Source organism: Schistocerca cancellata, chromosome 6 (assembly GCF_023864275.1).
Source record: "Schistocerca cancellata isolate TAMUIC-IGC-003103 chromosome 6, iqSchCanc2.1, whole genome shotgun sequence".
NCBI classification, from domain to species: domain Eukaryota; kingdom Metazoa; phylum Arthropoda; class Insecta; order Orthoptera; family Acrididae; genus Schistocerca; species Schistocerca cancellata.
In genome coordinates, this window is record NC_064631.1 from 546,376,559 (window position 1) to 546,401,509 (window position 24,951).

The following is a 24,951-nucleotide window of genomic DNA, read 5'->3' on the forward strand; positions in this document are numbered from 1 at the left end:
TGAAATGTAATTGCCTTAGAGAGCCTATAATATATTACTCAAACTAAATGTTTGATGATGAACCCATACATCAGTAGTTTTTGATCCTGTAGTGTTGTTTCAGGGTCTGGTAATTATATATAATGTTTAATACAGCCACCAAACTTTTGTTAACTAATTTGAGTTTTAATTTGAAGGTAAATAACATACTTAGCAAAACTTATGCCTAATAACAACATGTAAATACTGGGAACGTCATTGTTTAAACCAACGTTAACTCATCACTTCTCATATAAAATTATCCAGATGATGATAAATGAAATATGTATGACTATATTTAATAAATAATTACTGAATATATGAGGATATTTGACAAATCTCAAGTGAGTAAAAAAGACTGATAAGGAATAATATGAGAATCATATAAAAAGATCATGTATTTGAACCAGAGAGGCCAAATTTATAAATGAATATATGTTAAAAATTTTAGACAGAAATATTCAATAACATGAACCATGGACCTTGCCGTTGGTGGGGAGGCTTGCGTGCCTCAGTGATACAGATAACCGTACCATAGGTGCAACCACAACGGAGGGGTATCTGTTGAGAGGCCAGACAAACGTGTGGTTCATGAAGAGGGGCAGCAACCTTTTCAGTAGTTGCAGGGGCAACAGTCTGAATGATTGACTGATCTGGCCTTGTAACACTAACCAAAATCAAAATGGCCTTTCTGTGCTGGTACTGCGAATGGCTGAAAGCAAGGGGAAACTACAGCTGTAATTTTTCCCGAGGACATGCAGTTTTACTGTATGGTTAAATGATGATGGTGTCCTCTTGGGTAAAATATTCCGGAGGTAAAATAGTCCCCCATTCGGATCTCCGGGTGGGGACTACTCAAGAGGACGTCATTATCACGAGAAAGAAAACTGGCATTCTACGGATCAAAGCGTGGAATGTCAGATCCCTTAATCGGGCAGGTAGGTTTTAAAATTTGAAAAGGGAAATGGATAGGTTAAAGTTAGATATGGTGGGAATTAGTGAAGTTCGGTGGCAGGAGGAACAAGACTTTTGGTCAGGTGAATACAGGGTTACAAATACAAAATCAAATAGGGGTAATGCAGGAGTAGGTTTAATAACGAATAAAAAAATAGGAATGCGGGTCAGCTACTACGAACAACATAGTGAATGCATTATTGTGGCCCAGATAGACACGAAGCCCACGCCTACTACAGTAGTACAAGGTTATACGCCAACTAGCTCTGCAGATGACACAGAAATTGATGAAATGTATGATGAGATAAAAGAAATCATTCAGATAGGGAAGGGAGACAAAAATTTAATAGTCATGTGTGACTGGAATTTGATAGTACAGAAAGGAAGAGAAGGAAACGTGGTAGGTGAATGTGGATTGGGGTTAAGGAATGAAAGAGATAGCCGCCTGGTAGAATTTTGCACAGAGCATAACTGAATCATAGCTAACACTTGGTTCAAGAATCATGAAAGAAGGTTGTATACGTGGAAGGAGCCTGGAGATACTAGAAGGTATCAGATAGATTATATAATGGTAAGACAGAGATTTAGGTACCAGGTTTTAAATTGTAGGACATTTCCAGGCGCAGATGTGGACTCTGACCACAAATTATTGGTTATGAACTGTAGATTAAAACTGAAGAAACTGCAAAAAGGTGGGAGTTTATGGAGATGGGACCTGGATAAACTGACGTAAACAGAGGTTTTACAGAGTTACAGGGAGAGCATAGAGGAACAGTTGACAAGAATGTGGGAAAGAAATACAGTAGAAGAAGAATGGGTAGCTTCGAGGGATGAAATAGTGAAGGCAGCAGAGGATCAAGCAGGTAAAAAGACGAGGGCTAGCAGAAGTCTTTGGGTAACAGAAGAAATATTGAACTTAATTGATGAAAGGAGAAAATACAAAAATGAAGCAGGCAAAAAGAAATACAAAGTTCTCAAAAATGAGATCGACATGAAGTGCAAAATGGCTAAGCAGGGATGGCTAGAGGACAAATGTAAGGCTGTAGAGGCTTATTTCACTAGGGGTAAGTGAGATACTGCCTACAGGAAAATAGCGAGACCTTTGGACAAAAGAGAGCCACTTGTATGAATATCAAGAGCTCAGATGGAAACCCAGTTCTAAGCAAAGAAGGGAAAGCAGAAAGATGGAAGGAGTATGTAGAGGACCTATACAAGGGCGATGTACTCGTGGACAATATTATGGAAATGGAAGAGGATGTAGATGAAGATGAAATGGGAGATACGATACTGCGTGAAGAGTTTGACAGAGCACTGAAAGACGTATGTCGAAACAAGGCCCCGGGAGTAGACAACATTCCATTAGAGCTACTGATAGCCTTGGGAGGGTCAGCCCTGACAAAACTCTACCATCTTGAGAGCAAGATGTATGAGACAGGCAGAATACCCTCAGACTTCGGGAGGATTTGTAATAATTCCAATCCCAAAGAAAGCAGGTGTTGACAGATGTGAAAATTACTGAACTACCAGTTTAATACGTCACAGATGTAAAATAGTAACGCAAATTCTTTACAGACAAATGGAAAAAATGGTAGAAGCCAAACTCGGGGAAGATCAGTTTGGATTCCATAGAAATATTGGAACATGTGAGGCAATTCTGACCCTACGAATTATTTTAGAAGCTAGATTCAGAAAAGGCAAACCTACGTTTCTAGTATTTGTAGACTAAGAGAAAGCTTTTGACGTCGTTGAAAGGAATACTATCTTTCAATTTCTGAAGGTGGCAGGGGTAAAACACAGGGAGCAAAAGGCTATTTACAATTTGTACAGAAACCAGGTGGCAGTTCTAAGGGTCGAGGGACATGAAAGAAAAGCAGTGATTGGGAAGGGAGTGAGACACGGTTGTAGCCTATCCCCAATGTTGTTCAATCTGTATATTGAGCAAGCAGTAAAGGAAACAAAAGAAAAATTTGGAGTAGGAATTAAAATCCATGGAGAAGAAATAAAAACCTTGAGGTTTGCCGATGACATTGTAATTCTATCAGAGACAGAATCATCCCCTGACTGAGTTAAGTCAACGAACAAGGAAAGTGTTTGACTTCAAACACTGATAATAACACAAAAATTTCTTAGAATATAAATTGCTCATCCCATAAATGACAGTGTGAATCATCCTTACCACAAGAGACATTTATGAATCATCTGGTCAAGACACAAGAGTGTCACGTATGTCTTTAGGTAATATAAGCTACACAGGAGGACGACTGTTGATTTGTAAGATTACAATATGAAAAACCAAAAGTAAAGTGACATGACTGTCATTTTATCATCAGGCTTCACTATGCTATAAATCAACTTTCAGCACTGAAGTACAAATCTTTGTTACATTATGCCTGGTAAAAGGCAGTTTAGGATAATGACATCAAAATACAACAAAAAGGGAAACATTTGTCACTTACCATATAGAGGAGATATTGAGTCACAGACAGGCAGGGGAAAAAGACTGCTATTGGCTACAATGACCCACAAAATCCACACAAAAACAATTTGTGCACATACACATGACCTGTCTTTGGCTCCCTGGCCTTGTCAGTCAAAGACAGTGTTCTGGTCTCTCTCACGTGCTCGATTTTGTGTGTGTGTGTGTGTGTGTGTGTGTGTGTGTGTGTGTGTGCGCGCGCGCGACCGAGAGAGAGAGAGAGAGAGAGAGAGAGAGAGAGAGAGAGAGAGAGAGAGAGAGAGAGAGAGAGAGAGAGAATTATTCCATCTTGTATTTTTAGACTGTTTGACATATCGATGCAATCATTTGAAAACTTAATCAGTGTGGCACTTGATACTGAACTATTTCAATGCAGAAATGATGAAGAAAGTGAAAAGATGGCTATAGTCCAATGTGCATATTGCTCTGTTACTTTGGTTTGACCACTACATTCAATACCCACACCCACACTTTGAAGCCTGAGTAGTTCTGCAACACTATTAGGTCAGTAGAAAAGTTTATTGTTAGAATAGCGTAATTATTTTCTGCAGGCAAAACTATAGCAATAAATCACATAATTGAAATGAATGTTTTGGTCCTATTACACCAATATTTTAGTTTTTTGTATTACCAAAGCACACCTCTAAGATCTTTGACAGGTTATCATTCAAATGTGTCCCATTGTTGGTAAGGCGTACTTTTACATTTGAATGGCTCAGAGCACTGTTTCTGGGTTGAGTGATTAGTATACTAAGCACATTTTTCTTTGTTCAAAAATCAAATGTGTGTGAAATCTGATGGGACTTAACTGCTAAGGTCATCAGTCCCTAAGCTTACACACTACTAAACCTAAATTATACTAAGGACACACACACACACACACACACACACACACACACACACACACACACACACACACACCCTGAAGGAGGACTAACCTCCGCCGGGACCAGCCGCACAGTCCACAACTGCAGCGCCTTAGACCGCTTGGCTAATCCCACGCGGCACATTTTTCTTTGTCTCAAAGCTTTTGAGGTCAAGAACTTCCCTCATAAATAGGTAATTTAGAATTTTTTAATGTGCCACTCTACAAATAAAGCACTAAATTAGTAGTTTAATTACTGTAGCTAGAAAGTGTTCAGGATTGAAATTAATATTTTGAAACTTATAGACCAACTTAAAACTATGTTGAATTCGCTCAGAGAACATAGGTCTGTGGTCATATTGGATTCATACAGTGTACAATCAATGATTATTCTTTTGGTAGAGTGCCATATTGTTGAGCATTTTGTTGCAGATAGGGATCTGTAAGGTAACTCACTTGTAAAAATTTCGAGAATTATTTCGTTCATGCTTTGAAGTAATTTTTAATTATTGCAAGGCGAGAAAAGGTTTTCTGTAAAGTCAGACCACATAATGTACTGAAAGTTAAGTAGAGTATGTTCATGTCATAATCAGGATACAGTGACATTTAATAAGCACTAGTTAGGATGTTGAGAGTACACTATGTGATCAAAAGTATCTGGACACAACCAAAAACATAAATTTTTCATATTAGGTGCCATGTACTTACCTGCTGCCAGGTACTCCATATCAGCAACCTCAGTACTCATTAGACAACATGAGAGACGCTTGGAGGGATGGAGGCGGGAAGGGATGTTTAGCTTTTTATATCTCTTCAAGTAGCTTTGGGACAAACTTTGCATGGAAACTTTACCGACACAAGGTCTTACAACATAAAATTTAATTCTACTAATTCTTTCCAATATGTCCCAAATTGAGGTCAAATTGGAAGTAAAAACAATGAGCATTTTTATTCCACTTCTTTGTAAAAGTATTTCTGCAAACTCTTTGAAACTATTTTTCATTAGAAAGACAATGTTTCAACAATCGAAGAAAAAGTACATTTGGTTTTGCAATTCAAGCGCATAAGGCCCTAAGAAGCAGCAACAAGGTGGAGGCATAGTGAAAATGTGCCCATGTTCCACTGGAATTAAAATTTAATCTGACATCTTATATTATGTTTTACAGCTGTTTAATACTCTCTCAGGGATATAATATAAAAAAAATCTGATAAATAGGAAGTAAGCTCGAGTCAGAACAAATCGAGAAGTGTCAAAAAGGTTTTTTTGACACTAAGCTCTAAAACTTCTCAATGATTTTGAATTTGATGCACTGTTACAAAATAAGAAGAAGACTGCATGGAATTCTTTCCGAAACGTGGTCACAAATTTCTTGGGAAACCTTTGGGCTCACTATCAAGTGATACATATAGTTGAAAAACGATATTAAGGCTATTGAAGCAAGTCTATGCTTGCTGATTATTGTTGGATGAACGCTATACAGATTCCAGACACACAACATTCCAGATCCACAACACAAGCAAAAGTCATAAAAGGCGGTTTGTAAAATACAGGTAAGTTATGCTTGTATCACTTCCATTGTGTGAATTCCTTTTTATTTCTCAATAATGCTAAATAACACTGACTCTATACAATCAACTTAAACATGAACCAGTTCAGCATATTTATTGTCATTTTCATATTCATCACCCTCCATTTCATAAGAAAATTCACTTTTCATTTCCAAAACACGAAGAAAGTTAAAGAGACATGAAAAAATAGAAGGCTAATGTTATTATTTTATTCTTCAGCCCCTTTAATTTTTATAAAAAAATTTTATAGATCTCATCAGGTTGGCTGCCGTATCAACTGTCCAACTTGCATCTGTCTAGCTCTAGCCTGGATGGTGTACTAAAACAAGAAAGACTGCCTTTTTTTTGCAGTTTTTCAAGTTTTTCTGGTTCAAACTCACTTCCTATTCATTTGGACTTGTGACTTTACTTTCACAAGATACTACCGAACAATTGTAAAATATAACAAAACTGACAGACGTAATTGAAGTACGAGCAGAATACATGAGATCAATGTTCAAGGTTTTAATGGGAGTACGTGTATAAATTCAGATGCTGCTGTGTATTTATCTGAAATTATGAACTTGCTTTTCTTGAAGTTTATCTCCACTCTTGATATCTCGTTTTTTCTCTTCACGGACTCTTCTCCTTCTTTCATGAAATGTCAAAGACATACATAGGTAAATGAATACAAAATTTGTTTGTTTCATATATTTGTTTATTTGTATTGTCTTTAGTACTTAGTATTTCGCTTTTGTATGATATGCAGCAAAACAGTCTCCAAGTTGTAAAGCGACTCCACAAGACTTACACATTAAGTTTGTTGTTCTTTTTTGAGCATAGATGGCAGTTTCTTCGTTTTCGTTTATTCATTTCGGAAATAAGTATTAGTTGGTGTTGGTTTATGTGACCGAAAAGTCGGTCAACTGGAACATGATGAGACGTACGTGATGTAGTGGCAACCTCCAGGTTTTGCTCAGAAGCAGGTATGTGGTCTTTTTATCCATGAATCAGACACTTTCAATAAAAAATCTTGAAATAGGAGACTCTTGTGTTCTGTAATGAAATATTTACATGTACAGAATGCATCAAATAATGCAAATCTTTTTTGACCATTTTATCGTTTTTCTTTATATAGGGTAATAACTCCAATATTGGTCTGCTCGATTCAATCCGTTCATGCATTTGTTGTAGTCTGATACACTTTCAGGTTTTTTTTTTTTTTTTTTTTTTTAATTGTGTAATCGGTTTCTCTACATTTTCTGTGAGTGTCGGTCTAAGTGGCATTATGTATTGTAGAGATCATTTGTATCGTTTTAGTTTTCGAAGCTCTCCGTACCTCTGCAAATGCTTCACCTTTCCGCTGAAGACAAGCTTCGAATACATTGACTTTTGCATGCTTTAATTTTTCAGAAATCCTGTACATTGCTGTATCATTCCATAAACTCTAATTTTATTTTCAAGTAACTTCTTGCAAGTTCTGCACTGTTATAATAATTATCCATGTAGAGGTGACACCACTGTCCATAAGAAGGTGTCAATAGTTCTATCACTGTTTTTGCTAAAGGCTGTCCAGCACCGGAAAAGATCTGGAATGAGGAAATGTATCACATACTCTCTAATCACACAGCTTCATGCCATATTTCATAATTTTCGACAGATTGTAAACTTTATAAAATTTAACCGTCCACGCCACAGTATCATTCCTTCATCAGTTGAGATGTTTTGACTTAGATTAAAAGTTTCTTCAAAATTTTTGGGAAAATATTCAATTACGAATTGCAATTTGTTGAGCTGGTCGGCATTATCTGGTTCATTGTTGTTGTCGGAAAAATGTAAAAATGATAATACTTGTCTGGATCGGTTGTGGGACATATTTTGTAAAATATCGATGTGTCTATCAACGGATTCATTGACTAATAATCAGCAATCCTTGCTTTTTTTTTTTTTTTACATAAGAATAGCAAGCTGAAACCATTTTTTAATTTCGGGTCCTGTAATGTCGACATATTTTGCATTATTTTTATACAGTTTCCTTCTAATGCAATTTTGACTGTAGTACTCGTTGGTTTTGTTGCTAATATATTCAAATAGATCATTCCCAATATATTATTCTACGATACCCTCGACACTCTGTGTCTCTTTGGGAAATATGTTTGGACCCGGAGATCCTTCAAATTTATAATTGGTCCTCAGTAAATCAAAGTCTGACCACTTTGCACTGTCTTCTTTGTCTGATTCATCCGAATCAGTTGGCAACTGTAGTGTTCGCTGAATTCTTCTTGGACATATTTCACTATCTTCTGACGATTCTGCTTCACTTTCATTTTCTTGATATCCAATGTCTTCTTCCCAATCTGTCAAAGTCATCTGGAACTTCAGACAAGACGTTCGCATATTCATCATAAATAACTGTATCGTCTCTCTCGTCTGCCACAATGAAAGGGCACAAGTACTTATTAAAAAACACGTTGACGTGTGTAACTTATTGTTACCTAAACATAACACCAACAGAATGCAAAATATACTAAAGTGCTGTCACTGGCCACTGCGCAATACTATGTTCATGACACCACTGTGGTGTCGCCGGATGGCATAGTGTTAATTACTTTGCTGATTCTTGAAACTGTTCAGTATAATTGCTTGTTTTTTTAATCGTTAGTTGGAACCATGCAACTAACATGTATTGGTAAAAAAAAGAGTAAAAGTAATAAATTTCAAAGTGTCCAAGAAGACTGCAATCCTGTTATATAAAATACTATTATTAACAAACTAGACTGTGATTTTGTTTATGAAATGAAGTAGAGCATTAAATATTGAGTTCCAAGAATTTATGTTCAGCTGTTACAAGAGATGAAACTGATAATGGTAGTGGTGTTTGTACAATGTTGAAGATTAGTCAAATAATTAGAGAATGAAATTATACTATGTTGAGGAATGTAGAAGTCCTCTAAAATCAACAAATGAATTAGCAGACCATATGTTATTTCCAGAGAACAACTGCTTTAGTATCAACTCTTCTTGTATCATATCCCATTAAATTTGAAAAGCTCAGATTTGTGGGAATTCTAGTAGTTAGCCTTGTGATGTATGAATGTTAATTATGTGTCAGATCCTTCAGATTTTATTGTGTGTATCCAAAAATGTAACAGTTTCTTGATCCCATACTTTGTCAAATTGTAGGCAGGTGGCTCGATCCCACTGACTAGAATGGGCCGTGACACCTGTCGCATACAGAGTCTTTGATTAAGATTCAGGTCTTATTTTGTAAGATGACACAGCAGCATACCTAAGAAGATTTTTAAGGAGTGACACCAGCAGTGGAAGCCTTTGTATTTACACCAGTGTGCTAATTCATGGTCTCTTATTATTTAGACAGTGAAGAGACGTTTTACTACCTTCTTTTCTTCTGACAGACCAATCTTCTTGCAAAAACTGTGCCAAGAAACTCATAGCCATAAATTATTTGCTTACAATTCAAAATGGTTCAAATGGCTCTGAGTACTATGGGACTTAACATCTGAGGTCATCAGACCCCTAGACCTTCGAATTACTTAAACCTAAATAACCTAAGGACATCACACACATCCATGTCTGAGGCAGGATTCGAACCTGCGACCGTAGCAGTCGTGCGGTTCCAGACTGAAGTGCCTAGAACCGCTCAGTCACTGCGGCCAGCCCCTTATAATTGACTGTCATAATAGCAAATACATTAAATTACGTAAATAATAGAACTTCCCAATTACCTGACTGAGATGTTCTTGGTAGAACAAGGTGTTTCAGTCTGCACAGCAAATGATGCCTAGAATAAAAATGATATATGTATTATCTGCAAAAAATATGGTAAAATGGAGACAATATTAACCATGTAATTTATGTCACAACAGGAATGAAATGGAATAGGCAAAAGAACTCTAAATACCAAAATCTAACTTCACTGACAAAAACGAGTGCTTGGTCACAGCAGCACTACCTATAACAAAAATACTAAAATAAGATGATAAATTGCTAAGAGGAAATACACCAATAACTCAACATATAGTTCACTAAATCTATCTGCATAACCCTGTTTACAAAGGCTGTGGGTACAGTGGCACCAATATTGGTGGGTTCTGTCGCCATCCAAAATCAGCCAAAGATCGCTGACCTTTTCAGATTGTTACGCCGCAACGTATGTGGCCACAATGTGGCCAATCTCTTTGCCTGAATGTACAGACTTTAGACAATAATCAGTGAAATTCAAATCAGTTTGTTTCCTCTGGTCATAATGGACAACAAAACATGAAAAATGGGCTGTGAGAAACAGGTAAATTTAGCCAAAAGAGTTTGTGGTATCCTGAGAATGAAAAATATCATAATCGGGAAATAGTTCAGAATCAATGGACAAAAATGACAGGTTTTGAAAACCACAAGTAGATAAAATGATTATTGGAAGCTTTCGGTACATATTATAAACTCAAAAAATAATTTGTTCAAGTGAGAAGGGTGGTGTATCTTATGCTTCAGGTTACTGTACCATAGTGGATCTTTTTTGGATTGTGATAGATGGACATTGGTGCTTACAGTTGTTTTTATGCCTGTAGGGTGGTCATTCTGTTACATGAAATGGTTTGCAAATGTGGCGTTCAGAGTATCTTATTCTGAGCTTTGTGTCTGTCTTTCATATGTATGCTGAATGACAGTTACTAAAGGTTAACTGATGTATGCCAGCACAACTTCAAATAAATTCAGCAAAACAATGTGTTTGTAATATTGTTTTTGAAGGTCACTATGAATCATCTCTAGTGTGTGACAATGTTTTTTCCTTCATCTCACATATTCATAAAGCTTGTCTGGTAATTCCAATAACTGAGGACAAAGTGTACAGTACTTGACACTTTCTTTTTGAAACAGATATAGCTCATTCACATTATTTGGAGGCTTTTTAATAGTAAAAGCCACATTGTAGCACTTGTCACCATGCATAAAGGTGGTGGTATCTATCCCTCCCTTGAAGATTAAAATCTAACCTACTTCATGTATAGAACTGATTCTAACCTAACCTAATCTAACTTGAACCCACCAAAAAACTGACAAAGGAGATCCAATGCACTGGGGCCACGTTGTTGGCTGATGTTATCGGGCGACAATATATGACGACTGTTGTCTGTGTCACGATGAACCCGAATGCCACCTTCTGAATGCCACCTTCTAAGACACAAATCAAGGAACTGGATAATCTGATATTACGCTCTTTTACACTTGTATTAGGGGTTATTGAGTACACAAGCACACAACAACAGTTTCTGGATTTTGTGATTGTTCTTGCCTATGCAGTTGTGAATTACAATATGGATGTTTATATCCACACCTATGTCTGAGTGCATTAGTACTTATTGCAATATCCAATGATTGTGTTATTACATTCAAAGGTAAATTTCAGGGGTTAGTCTGTTTAAACGATTGCCCAAAACCCAACAAACACAATTCACGAGTGGACCATTGAAGAAAATCCATTACAATCTTAGGCAAGTAAGTGTCCTTGAATGAAAACCAGTAAATTATAAGCATGATTTGGAAGGTAACCTTCATTCGGCTGTACATGAAAAACTTGCATAAAACTTTTTTACTTACATCATGGAACTGCAGCTGTTTGTTATTTTTCAGTATAGTCATATTTAAATTTAAACATTTGTCGTAGGATATCTCTAATTTATGAATTCCTCCTTAATCAAATTTTCCACCTTCCAGCGTAGCCAATCTTTCACAGCATTTATGTTTAGCATCGTCATCTAAGTGCTGTGAAGTGAGCCAATACTTCATGTTAGTGTCGAGATGAAAATCGCTTGGCCTTAATTGTGGGCTGTATGGGGGGATGATCAAAAATCTCCCATTTGAAATCTCTAGAGTTTCTTGGGCACTGGGAGGATGAGCATCATCATGCAAAACTCCCTGAGCATACAAAAAAACTGTAGCACCTTGCACTTTGCAGGATTTTTTATTACGGTGCTCATGTTTTGAGGTTGTAATGAGTGAATGAGTGAAAGAGTGAGGTTCATACTTTCACAGTTGGATGCTTACGGAATCAGAGAACATGCAGATGTGACAATGATGGCACTCTGCATTCAAGCACTTAGCACCATTCTAGTGTGGTGGTTACTATCCGAACCCCCCCCCCCCCCCCCCCCCTTGCCCTATTTCCCTTCTACCTTGGTAGTACTGTAAAACTGCATATTCACTGTGACTAAACATTTGATTTTAATATTACACAATTAATTTAAGTTTTAAGTCTGCTTTGGCTAGATCTATCAAACTGTAGGCAAAAAAAAAAAAAAAAAAAAAAAAAAAAAAAAAAAAAAAAAAAAAAAAAAAAAAAAAAAAAAAAAAGTGGAAATTTGCTGTCACCGAAATAACAAAATAAATATCTGTAACAGTTACCTTGGGTCTGCAAATAACTGCAGTATACTGGCAGACATAACACTGAAATCCTTTATTCCTTTGTGGCAGACTCTACTGTTTGTAAAGATCTGAGATTTTCAGGTGAGGGGGACAGAAATCTGCACAAGGGACCTCACAGAGCAATTAATCTCCAACTGGTTTTATACACTCTGAGCAGCCTTTATATATAAACAAGTTAAGCATAGCAGCAATGTCATGGTGTTAACACCATTTAGGTACCTATCACTGTAAGCACAGTAGGTTTTGGACTAAAATATTTTAATACTTTTGTAAAAAATTACTTGTTTTTAAAAACTGTTAGGAGATTTTACATTAACTGAAAGGCAATATTATGTTTGTTTCCATATCTCTGAGGACAATTGCTAGTCAAGTAAAATTGATTATCATTGTTATTACATTATGATACTGTGTATTACTCACATTACACATCTGTCTCTATTGTGATGAGATGTCAATAAAAGGAACTGGATGTTTGAAGGTATAGATGCAACTACCTTCTAACAAAACTAGTCTGTCAAGACAACAGTGAAGGCCAATTTCTCACGGAAGTGTTTGGCCTTTGTGATTAGTAATCTTGAGATGATGCAATGAATATAACAAAGTATTTAAAAAATGAGGCTGCATTGAACAAAATTCCTAGCTTACTTTGTTGCTGTCTTAACTTATCTGCAATTACAGTTCTGCAAAACCAATTAAAGATATCACCAACCATCAATATAACTTTTGAAATGTTCCATTTATCACTTGCTCTGTGACTGGGACAACTCTTTAGAAAAGCTGAGCAGCAAAGTGGGACTAGATGTCCGATATATTTGTGCCCTCACAGTTGGAGTACAATGATATCAGCAGGAGAAATTATACATGAGTAATGAAGCAAAGAGATGTAAGCAGATTAAAGGCATGTGAAATGAAGGACAGATAGGCTGAAGAATGAAAGGGTACAGGAAATAGTGAAAGAGGAACTCTTGCAGAGAAGGATAGAAACAACAAGGCTTAGACGGTATGGGAACTTCAGCAAATGGAAAACAAGAGAACTCCCAAGGAGATACGTAAATGGAGATGCAAAGGACGTGAGCAAGAGGCAGACCAAGGGATTGGTGGCTGAAAGGTATGGAGGAATGTGTTGAGAAAAGAGGCGAGGACTAACAGAGTGAACACAGAAAGATTGTGGGAGAACAAGACTAGATGGTGTGGCTTGTGTTCCAAACAGACCCAGCCTGGGGCTGGAAAGTGGTGAAGATTATGGTCACAGACAACATGCATCACCCTTTATATGACAATTAAGTGAAACTGCAAAATCATCATCAATTCTGGTGTAAGTTTTAAGAATTACTCCCAGTCATTCACTTTAAGCAGGTTGGTGCACGTCAAGCAAGAGTATGACAACTTGACATCGATACAACACCACTGGGCATTTCTAGACTGACGCTTTAGGATGTATAGAATTTCAATAGACAGCAGGAATTCATTACACAAAGTAACTACAGGTGATGAGAAAGACCGCTAGCCAGTTCCTGAAAGCCTCATGCAGTTACACCAACATGTTCTCTTTATTATGTTTCAGATAAAATGCAGTCTCACTTTTAAGTAACAGACATCTTTGCATGTAAATATGTAAACAATGGTGTTCGATCTGAATGTTAAAGTACTGGCAACATTTAAATATATACTTTATAAACAAACCACGTGTAAACCAGGGGACGTATTTAACATTATAAACCTAGCAACACATGTAATAACTCAGAATGTGGATATAACTGTGAATCTATTTGGTAACAGATGAAACAGCATAAAATTTAGCCTGAAATTTTGAGATAATTATCTATGAATAAGTTACTACACTACAAACACAGACCATACCTATTTTCAGTTCATATTTGAAACTAAGCTTTCATTGGATGTGCACAATAAATTATGCAAACTGTCATAACATTCTCCCCCCCCCCCCCCCCCCAAAAAAAAGGGGTCAGTATGCCAATGTCAAAGAAATTACTGAGGGCAAAAACACCAGAATTATTGTTGGCAACTTAAGAGGTAATTGCAAATATTTTATTCCTGAGCTGGTGCTGTTCACATCCACCAAAAGGTAAACCCTTCTGAAGCCTTTTCCGTCCATTATCATCACCTGCATGTGTCCTAATTTCATCAATCCTCCTTCCATAAGGTAGTCATTTCAGTCTTTTCTTACCTCACTGAAAGCAGGAAAGAATTTCCTTAGTCAATTTACAATCCACCCACCTGGCTGTCTCACACAGCACCATTCCATTTCTACTGTAATCTCAATAACATGTCCCACTCATGTCTGTTTCCCAATATATTTCTTTATGTTGTTGTCACTCCCAGGAATTCCCAATTTTTGTACTTTGACTGCCAGCTGAGCAATCCTCAGGTTTTGAACAGTTTTCACTTATATCAACAGCTTACTGTCATTTCGTCATAACTGCTAACACCCACTGATGCGAACAGTATCACACACACCGAGCACTGTATAGAGCTCTCCTGGCAACTTAAACTCTTCTGTTGTTTCATTTTTTCTTATAATTGATTTGCCTTTTTCAGTGCTAAACACAGACAATAATTCATTGTTTTACAACAACAAAGTGATGGGGGTAAGGAGGAGGCTGGGATGGGGAGGGGAGGAATAGGAGGGGAGGTGTGAGGTAAAGTGTAGTGGGAGCAAGTAGGGATGCAGGGGGGGGGGGGGGCAGAGTAGGGCTGCTAAGGTGCTGGAGGTGGGGGAAATGGGGGTGAGATGTAAAGGAGAGAAATAGAGGAGGGGAAAAAGACTAGTGGGTGCCATAGTGGAATAGAGCTGGATGGGTAGCAGTAAAATGGATAGGTGGATGAAGGACAGTGTTTAGCAAAGGCCTCAAAGGTATCACTGGGTATTACCCTCCCAACCTCTTACAGAAACCGATCTCCCATGTCTTGTCTTTCCAGTCACCTACCATCTCCCACAATCCTACTGTCTGGCAACATAGGGGCACTCTCCTTGTGAAACAGTACCCTACTCTACCACTGCTCCCCACCCCTTTCCACATGACTGATATCCCTGCAACAGACATATAGATGCAAGACCTGTCCCATACAGCCTACCACCACCACCACCACCACCACCACCACCACCACCACCACCACCACCACCTACTCCAGTTCAGTCAAAAGGAGCACCTATCCCATGAAAGGAAGGGTTACCTATGAAAGCAGCCTTGTGACCTACAAACTAAGCTGCAACCACTTTGCTTTACACATGGGCTGTCTATCCACATGAATGGCCACCGACAAACTGTGGCCAAAAGACAGGTAGACAGTGCTGAACTTGCTGCCCAGTCCACGTGCTTCACTTCAATGATTGCTTCACAGTCTGTGTCACTTGTATCCTTCCTACCAAGACCAGCTTTTATGACCTGCACAGGTGGGAATTCTTCCTGGAATATATCTTATGTTCCCATAAACATCCTGGCCTCAACCTCTGCTAGACCCTGTCCACTTCCCTGCTCCTATTTCAGCACTACACAGCCTGCTATTCCACCAATTAACCCACTAATCTTTTTCCCCTCTTCTCTCTATCCTTCTCCACTCCCTCTCGCACTAGAACCTCTACCCTGTCCGTACCACCTCCCTGCTAGCTCCGCAAGCAGCACTACACCTCCCCCCACCTCTACCCCACTATCCAACCCCCTCCTCACCCCAGCCTCCTCCTCATCCCCACCACCGATGCATTGGTTTTCCCACCAGGTGCAGTTGGCTGTGCACAGCCTGAACTCAGCAGCCAGGACAGTGGGCATGTGCACGTGCGTGTGCGCGTGCGTGTGGTTGCACACAACAAAAAAATTAACACAATTATAGCTTTCGGCCATTACGGCCATTGTCAACAATAGTCACTCACACACACAAATGCAACTCGCACACATGTCTGCTGTCTGCAGTCTCAGGCAACTGGAACCACACTGTGATTTCAGTTTTCGTTTTAATCCTAACTGCATTTTCTTAAGACCATTCTATACTCCAGTTTTGTTCCGAGAGAATGTTTTAAGGACAAACATGCTGTACCTCTCATTGATTCTAGTAAGGTACGATTCCTCATTTCTGATACCATATTTTAAGTTTCCCACTGAAGATTCATTCTTTAGTTTTATCTTCCATCCACAGTAAAAAAAAAAGTAAAAAAAAAAGTAAAATGTTTGACTTGCTGCAATTTATCAGTTTCTGTGCCTCTTCCAACTTGTCAGAGCGTGTCGATATTCATACATAGAGTTTACCAATTTCCATGGAGTATCTTTCATTTGCTTTTAAAAACAGACTTTCTATTCTGCCACTCTTCATTATCTGTACTATAATTTTGAAATCTCTCATTTATAATTAAATCAAGACCTGAATTTTCTACCTGTTTTGCTATGTCCAGATTTTAATACTACTTTATTTATGCATTTTATCTTATGTCATTTCTCTCACATCACTATGCTCCATGTATGTAATTACTATGCAGTATGCACCTGAGAGTTTAGCAGATGGGTAACAAAACCAGTTTCAGTCTATTTCTCAGTTCTTCCGCTCTTTAACAGCAGTTGGGAAATTATTTTTGGGTCCTGCAGACCTGCAATTGAATTTTTCGCCCAAACAACACTGTAATTAACACTTTTGTTGAAAGAGAGCTGACATAGAATTTTGTGAGATGTACCATTGTTTCTTCTGATGCAGCACACCACATTGTGACACAGAATGTTGTAGCAATGAGCTGAGAGTGAAAGGGCTTGAGTGAGGTAAAATAACTTCAAGGACACATGCATCACTGGAAAGACAATAAATGAAAGGCAATGTAGGGCAGTGGATACCCTTTCATACTGAGGAGAAATTGTCCTTTTCCTGGAAAATCATCATCTGATGGGGTGGATGGAACAATGCTGCAACTGCTACTTGTATTGAAAACAGGGTTTTCACGATCTGCATAGCCAAAAAGTTGTGCGTGTTAAATACTTGCAGAGCTCTAATATAGCAGTTAGTCCACACTGAATAGTTCTGAACATAGTTCAGATTTCTTATCTGACTTTCATATGAACATCAGCCTACCCAACACAACCAGTGCATACATTCAGGCCAGAGGAGATACAAAATCACACTAATAAGTGGGCTAGCACTGCCAAATTCTTTGCGAATCTGACTATTCTGTATCACTGAAATGCTACCACAAACACTCTTAATCTGTGAAGTTGTTTCCTCCTCCTCGTCTGGGTGTTTCACTTTCTTGTCAGGCAGTTTATGTACAGAGATACTTTAAAAAGTGATTTTAGATTAATTTTCAAGGTCAAATGTGTGTTTATATTGTGCCAAAATTTTTATGTAGATTTTGCTAAAGAAATTTAAGAAATTTAAAACGAAAAGCGCTATTTAACATGCTAGGGATGACAAAGCATAAAAAATGCTTGCTGCTAATTTCAGAAAAAGCAAAACAATTACCTTCAGGCTTTTATCAGCATTGGATACACGTTTCAGGAAATTTGGGACACACAACTGCATTAGAAGAAGTTAATTACTACTTGTTTCAGTTGAAGACCATTGTCTCAAACCTATATCAACATTAAAAAGACAAAACTAACTACAAAACCTCAAAAGACAAAAACACCATTTAGACGTAACATACGAGGGGCGTTTGAAAAGTCTGTGAGTAGTCCAAGAGATGGCTCCACCGGCACGTATCGAGGTCGTGTTTAGTTAGTAGCATCTTTGGAAAGAACGTACACCAAGTTTCAGCCATATTGGTCTCCTCCTTTGTGTTTGGCATTCGTGAGGATCAAGGAAGTCAAGTGATTGTCAGAAAATGGAGAATTTCGTGTGGTGATTAAACATTACTTTATGAAAGGCAAAATGCCTCAGGAGACTAAAGAGAGACTTCAAATGTTATGGTGAATCTGTACCTTCAATTAGAACAGTTTATCAGTGGTTTCAAAATTTTCGAAGTGGCCATATGGGCAGAAGTGATGCTGAACATTCTGGACACCCTGTGGTGGTTACGACTCCAGAAATCATTGTTAAAATCCATGATGTAATGATGGATGACAGAAGGGTTAAGGTGCATAAGATTTCTAGTGCTGTGGGTATCTCGAATGAACGGGTACATACTTTGCATCAACATTTGGACATGAGAAAGCTATCCGCAAGATGGGTTCTGAGATTGCTCACGCCTCACCAAAAACGGAATCATGTGAAATGTTGCAAGGATGGTTTGCAGCTGTTCAGGAAGAATCCGCAGGACTTTAAGCTTAGTTTTGTCACTGTGAATGAAACATGAACACACTGTTCTCCTGAGACCAAACAACAATCTAAACAAAGGGTTACCAAGGGAGAATCTCCACCAAAAAAGGCGAAGCCTATTCCTTCGGCCGGAAATGTTATGGCGAGTGTCTCTTGGGGTTCGCAAGGGATTATCCTCATCAACTGTCTGGAAAAGGATAAAACTATTACAGGTGCATATTATTCATCATTATTGGATCGTTTGAAAACTGAGCTGCAAGAAAAATGCCGGCGATTGGACCGCAAAGAAGTACTTTTCCATCACAACAATGCACACACCTCAACAGTTGTGGTTGCAAAATTAATGGAAATAGGATTCTAACTCGTTTCACATCCCCCTATCTCCAGACTTGGGTCCCTTGGGATACTATTTGTTCCCCAATTTGAAGAAATGGCTTGCGGGACACAGATTTTATTCAAACAAGGAGGTGATTGCTGCAACTATTGTCTATTTTGCAGTATGGACAATTCCTAACTCCCCTCATAAAAATATTACTTATTAAAATTGGACAGTACAAATCAAAATGGCTCTAAGCACTATGGGATTTAACATCTACACTATATATAATAAATATAGTATATTTATAGTGATCATGAGGCACAGCTGCTGTGTATAGAAATGCCAACAAGTAGTAGCAGTTCCGGAAAAGTAGTTGAAAAAAGAACCTTTTCTAAAGATAACATTAGAATTTTTAATCTCTCACTGGCGAAGGAAAACTGGGAAAGCATCACCACTCAGAACAATGTTGATAGCATGTACATGAGTTTTTTGAGCATCCTTCTTCACTATTTCAATGTAGCATTTCCAAAAGTAGTAAAAACAGTAAAACCTAACAATAATAAGCAATGGGCAACTAAAGGTATAAAAAATTCCAGTGAGAAGAACAGATTTCTGCAGTACTCTTGTAAGAAATATAGAGTAACCCAAGAATTTGCAGATTATTCAAAGCCTACAAAAGAATCTATGGTAGAGTAGTCAAAGAGGCAAAAATTATGTGGAATGACAATTTGATAAGAAACTCATCTAACAAAATGAGATCCACGTGGAGAGTTATAAAGAAAGAAACTTTTAGTTCAGTGCCAAAGAAAAAGAATGTATCATTAACACTAGAAGGCTCAAAAGTCACAGACCCAAATTCAGCTGTGGAAAAATTCAATGAATACTTCACCTCATTTGCTGAAGACCTCATTCAAGTACTCTGTCAAGGACCAGTCCCAAGTTTCTCCAGCAAGTCAGTGATATCGACTGCTTCTATGTATATGTATGAAACAAACCCCAATGAAATTATAAGTAAAATTAAATCATTAAGCAAAAAATGTCAAGTGTTCTCGATGAAGTACCTGATTTCATATTAAGAGCATGTGCTCACCACAGAGCAAACCCCTTGGCAAAAATTTTCAACCTCTCTTTAAACACTCTTTAAAACATGTCACAGTTAAGTTCCTTCTCAAAAATTCTATAAAAACTCTTCTATGGCAGGCTTTTAAGTATCATAAATAAATATGCACCTCTTACAGTACAACAACATGATTTTAGAATGTCTAAATCTATACAGACAGCAATTTTCGAATTCTTACACTGCATTTTAAAATCCCTTGATCAACATAAATTAGTTGCAGCTATTTTTTCTAGATCTATGAAAAGCCTTTGACATCCTGGACCATAACATTCTGCTTGAAAAATTAGAAAGATAAGGAGTAAGAGGTGTAGCACATAGCTGGTTGTGTTCATACCTAAAAAACCACAGGCAGAAAGTATCACTTCAGTATGAATTTAACAAAATGAATAAAACAAGAAACAACTCCTTTCTTTCTAGGGAATTACCAATAAAATATGGTGTACCACAGGCCTCAATCTTAGGTCCACTACTCTTCTTGATTTATGTGGATGACTTAGTTGAATATATGAGTCCCACAAAAACTATCCTGTTTGCCAATGACACCAACATATTGCTCACTGGATCCAGTCCAGAAACTTTGTGGTCCACAGCAGAAAGTTCTATGAAAAGACTTTCTGAGTGGTTCACAAAAAACAAACTCATTATAAATACTGAAAAAAACTGTGTGTGTCGATTTTAATTTAATTCCTCCAACTAATCAAATGTCTATTCAAGCCCAATTAAAAAATGATCCCCTAGAAAATGTAAGTGTCACAAAATTCTTGGGTCTTTGGGTTCAGCAAGACAAAGTGTGACACACATATAAATAACTTCTGTGTGCTATGACCTAAGAATTTTAAAGGCTACAACAAGCAAAACAACAGTACTGCAGGCATACTATGCACAGTTCCACTCACTAATCCAATATGGGATCATTTTCTGGGGATACTTAACTCACAGTGTAAAGGTTTTTAGAATGCAAAAAAGAGCTTTAACAATAATTTGTGGCCTTAAAATGATGGAGTCCTGTAAATCCCATTTTACTGAGCTTTATGTTCTAAATGTTCCACCCCCTGAAAACAGGCAAACTGCTACAGAACAAAAATGTACACAACTATAGTACCAGAAGGGAATAAAATATACATCAAAAATATCACAGAACAACCACCTATCAGAGGAGCATAATTAACATTGGTGTAATACTACACAATAAGATACCAGAGGAAATAAAAAATACTATTCAACCAATATTTAAAGCTAAACTAAAGGCATTTCTAATAAAGCACTGTTTCTATTCTGTCAGAGAATTTCTGAATAAGTAACAAAATTAACTGAAATGTGTACCTAATTTTAACTTTTCTACTATTTTGCTAATACTATGTATTATTGTAACTTATCTCTGACCTGTCCAATATCAATTGTACAATTAATGCTATATGATAAAACTGGACCAATAAAAAAATCAATCAATCAATCAATCAATCTATCTATCTATCTATCTATCTATCATTTGCCTAGCTCCCCATTCAAAAGAATCAATGTGTCAATAATGATCTTTTATTATATGTGATCTGATACATAGTTTTAGGTTTGTTATTTAAAATTTCATGTTTAGTATTATCTACAAATATATTGTTAAGTGCACCAACCAAACAACATCACATAACTAAGAGGGAATCCCTTGAGTGCAAGGCCACGAAAGGCCACTGATGTACACACTCGAATGTGGAGTACAATGATGACTAAACATGCTTAACAAGTTGAAGTGACACTGAAATAGGTATCGAGCCATGTAGCTCATCATTCTTGTTGGACAGGGAGCTACAAATCCTTTCTCCAGTGAAATGTAGTAAAGGACAGTCTCCACCCAAGGAGCAGGTACTACGCAGATAGGCACAACAAAAAGACTAGCACAAATAACTTCGGCAATTGTACCCACATCAATGACTGGGACTGCAGCTCACAATGTGGCTATAGTTGCCTGAGACTGCAATCACGTTTGTGTGAGTTACGCGGGCTTTTGATGAAGGCCTCATGGGCCGAAAGCTTTATTTATGACATACAATTATGCTAACTGTTAACCTGAATGGTAAATTATTAAGTCTACTGTGAAATGTTGCAGATGTACTGCCCTTTACAATTCCTTCTCGTGTGTCTGATCTTGCAGGGACAGTAGGCAATATTTACATCACAGCAAGGAGAAGTGGGAAAATGGGCATAAGAGAACTGCAACTATGGTATGAGCATTGCTTTGGTCAATAGCTGGTCTGTGTGTAAAAATCATACTCCTCTACAACAAACAATCCATCCTGAGAAGTGTGTGACATTGAAATTCATACCACCTGGAACCACTCACAAATTCAGCCTCTGGATGTTTGTTTCTTCCTTGCCTATAAAACATTATCGCACTATCTGCAGCTATGCTTTAAAGGAGTGCCAGTTTCATGATAAGCTCCACGACAGACTTTCACATTTCTTCAGTTTTCATAACCCTGCTACACCAATGTGGTTCTATTTGCATTCTTTAAGAGTGTATATCTACATGGTTTGTAAATCCCACAAGGAGTTCACCTTCCGTCTTGATGGGGATCTTGGGATCACTGTGGCATGCCATTTTTCATTTAGTGTTCATGGTACAAGTTAATAGTTTGTTTTGAACATTTATTGAATATCGATGGTGTCCATTCTATGAATTGTGATATATACACCCCACAGAAGGTTGATCTTTGGCCTTCTGGACATTCATTTTCTGTCGCCCTCCTGATGCATATGGTGAGTCATTAGGAGGTTTTTTCCCCCCTGTCATAATTGTTAACACAACACTTTCAATTACACTTTACTAAAGACTGAACGTGTGATCTTGTACTCAAGAGGTTCCTTGTAAGCCATTAGTTTGGTTATAAAAAATCAATATTAAAAGAGAACTAATTCTAGGATAAAACTGGTGTGGCGAATTCAACTAGCTCCATAATTTCAGGAATATTGGTTTCTTTATACTGTATTATTTGCTGCAGCAAATTTTAGAACAAGAATCAAAGAGCAACCTTGGCTGAGCAATACATCAGCTCTAGGGGCACATCTAAAAACTTGCAAACACTCTATGGGTAACATAAATGATCAGATAGCAATGTTACCTAAATCCAGCAAAGGAGTAAGTATGGATTTACTAGAAGAGACTTGAAATATTTTTTAACACTGTCACACACTTACGTAAGATCCTAAATGAACAGAATAATTTGAAAATTAAAATTATTTAAATTTTGTTGATAATGTAGAAATGCTGTGACATTAATGGTCCTTGTAGACTGTTTTGGTGCACCATATTTCTACTTATGGATGGTTATGTCCTGACAGGTCATAATTTGGTGTTAAGGTGGTTTCACTCCATAACATTATGAAGGATACAGCTATATTCTTTTGTCAAGACAGTGCTTCAACTTTTGGTGTCACCAAGTTTTATTCTTCTTCATGTTTGGGATATCAGTTATACAGCTATCTATTCCTTGTACCTCTCCACCCTGTCCCTTCCTCTGTCTTGCCCACTTCCCCCATACCCTTCCCCAATAATAAGGTTGCTTTTGTCCCAGCTTTCACACTTTAAGCTGTTTATAAATTTGCATATTACATCTTTAGGTGAATTTTAAACTTGGAAGTTTGACCATTGTCTCCATATGTTTCACTTTGTTGGTCTTTCTGTTCAGGTATTCTGACACTGCATTATTGTGATAGATCACTACTCTGCATTCTTATAAGTTGTTAGCCAAGCTGCTTGTTTTCTCGTACATCTTCAGATTACAAAACCAATAGATATTTACATATTAGACTATTTCTGATAATGATTGATAGTAGTCCACTCTTTTTATATATTAAACATGAATGCTTTTCTTTATGCACTGTCACGTAATGTTATTGCTCTGTACTGCACTTGTACCATTATTACTGGTATATTACTGATATGTCGAATTACCCCTTCTGGTACCCCCTGCAAAATATGAGGTTCTGCACTGTAATGTTTAATAGGATTACACCTCCAGACAGTTATACAGTTTCTCAGATGAGTACATTTACATTTCTGCTCTGATGATGTACACCATCATTATTCCACATTACTGGCCAAATGGATATTTTACTTAAGTTCTTAAAGGTTAGTAATGGTTGATAATCTCCCTCTCTCTCTCTCTCTCTCTTTTTCCCCCTCCATTTATAGCTAGAAACCCCAAATCTACATCTATACTTCTCATTTGACAGTCTACTACAGTTTATAAGTCAATTTAGTATGGACTTAAAATACATTTGCAGCATCAATCACATAGTGACTGACTGTCTCTCACACACCAGCAACGTAGCAAGCCCTATTAACTTTTCTGAACTGGCACATGCCCAACAGGATGACCAATATCTCTGAACATTCGTCGAAGATGCCTGATCAGCATTGCAACAACAACAGATCAACATTCTGGGAGAAGATGCCAATTTATATTGTGATAACTGCCAAGGAACATTTCATCCCTTTTCCCCCCATCAGCTTTCCAACAACATGCTTCCGATCATGTCCACAACCCATGTCACTCGAGAGGCCGTATCACCTTCCAACTCGAGTCGCAAAGCTTTGTTTGGACAGGTACGGAGAGGGATTGCCAAGAGTGGACGCAGGTGTGCCTTCAATACCAGTGTTACAAAGTACCCCATCATGTGCACGCATCATTGGATAACTTTCCCGACACAACCTCTTGTTACACTCACGCACACCTTGATGCTGCTTCCCCTGCCGAAAAACCAGTGACATATCCTTACAATGATCGACCTACATACTCACTAACATGAGGCAACACCTAAGGACATCATCACTGTGGAAAACTAAGCCTCTGGCTTCACGTCAACTTGGCTAGTTAGCTAGGTTTGGTTGCCCGCGTCACGTAACTACCGATTGAGGCAGGCAGTCTGAATATGAATTGTTCACACAGCTGGCTAGATTTTGTGCA

At 37.7% G+C, this 24,951-nt stretch overlaps 1 protein-coding gene across 1 annotated transcript in view; it reads right to left on the reverse strand.

The window, feature by feature from the left end:
• The window catches only part of LOC126190741 (uncharacterized), a 261,362-nt gene that overhangs the window by 54,633 nt on the left and 181,778 nt on the right, over positions 1-24,951 (reverse strand). The window contains exon 12 of the mRNA XM_049931235.1: positions 9,608-9,663. Coding sequence (XP_049787192.1) covers positions 9,608-9,663 — 56 coding nt within the window. The remainder of the gene's footprint in view (positions 1-9,607; positions 9,664-24,951) is intronic.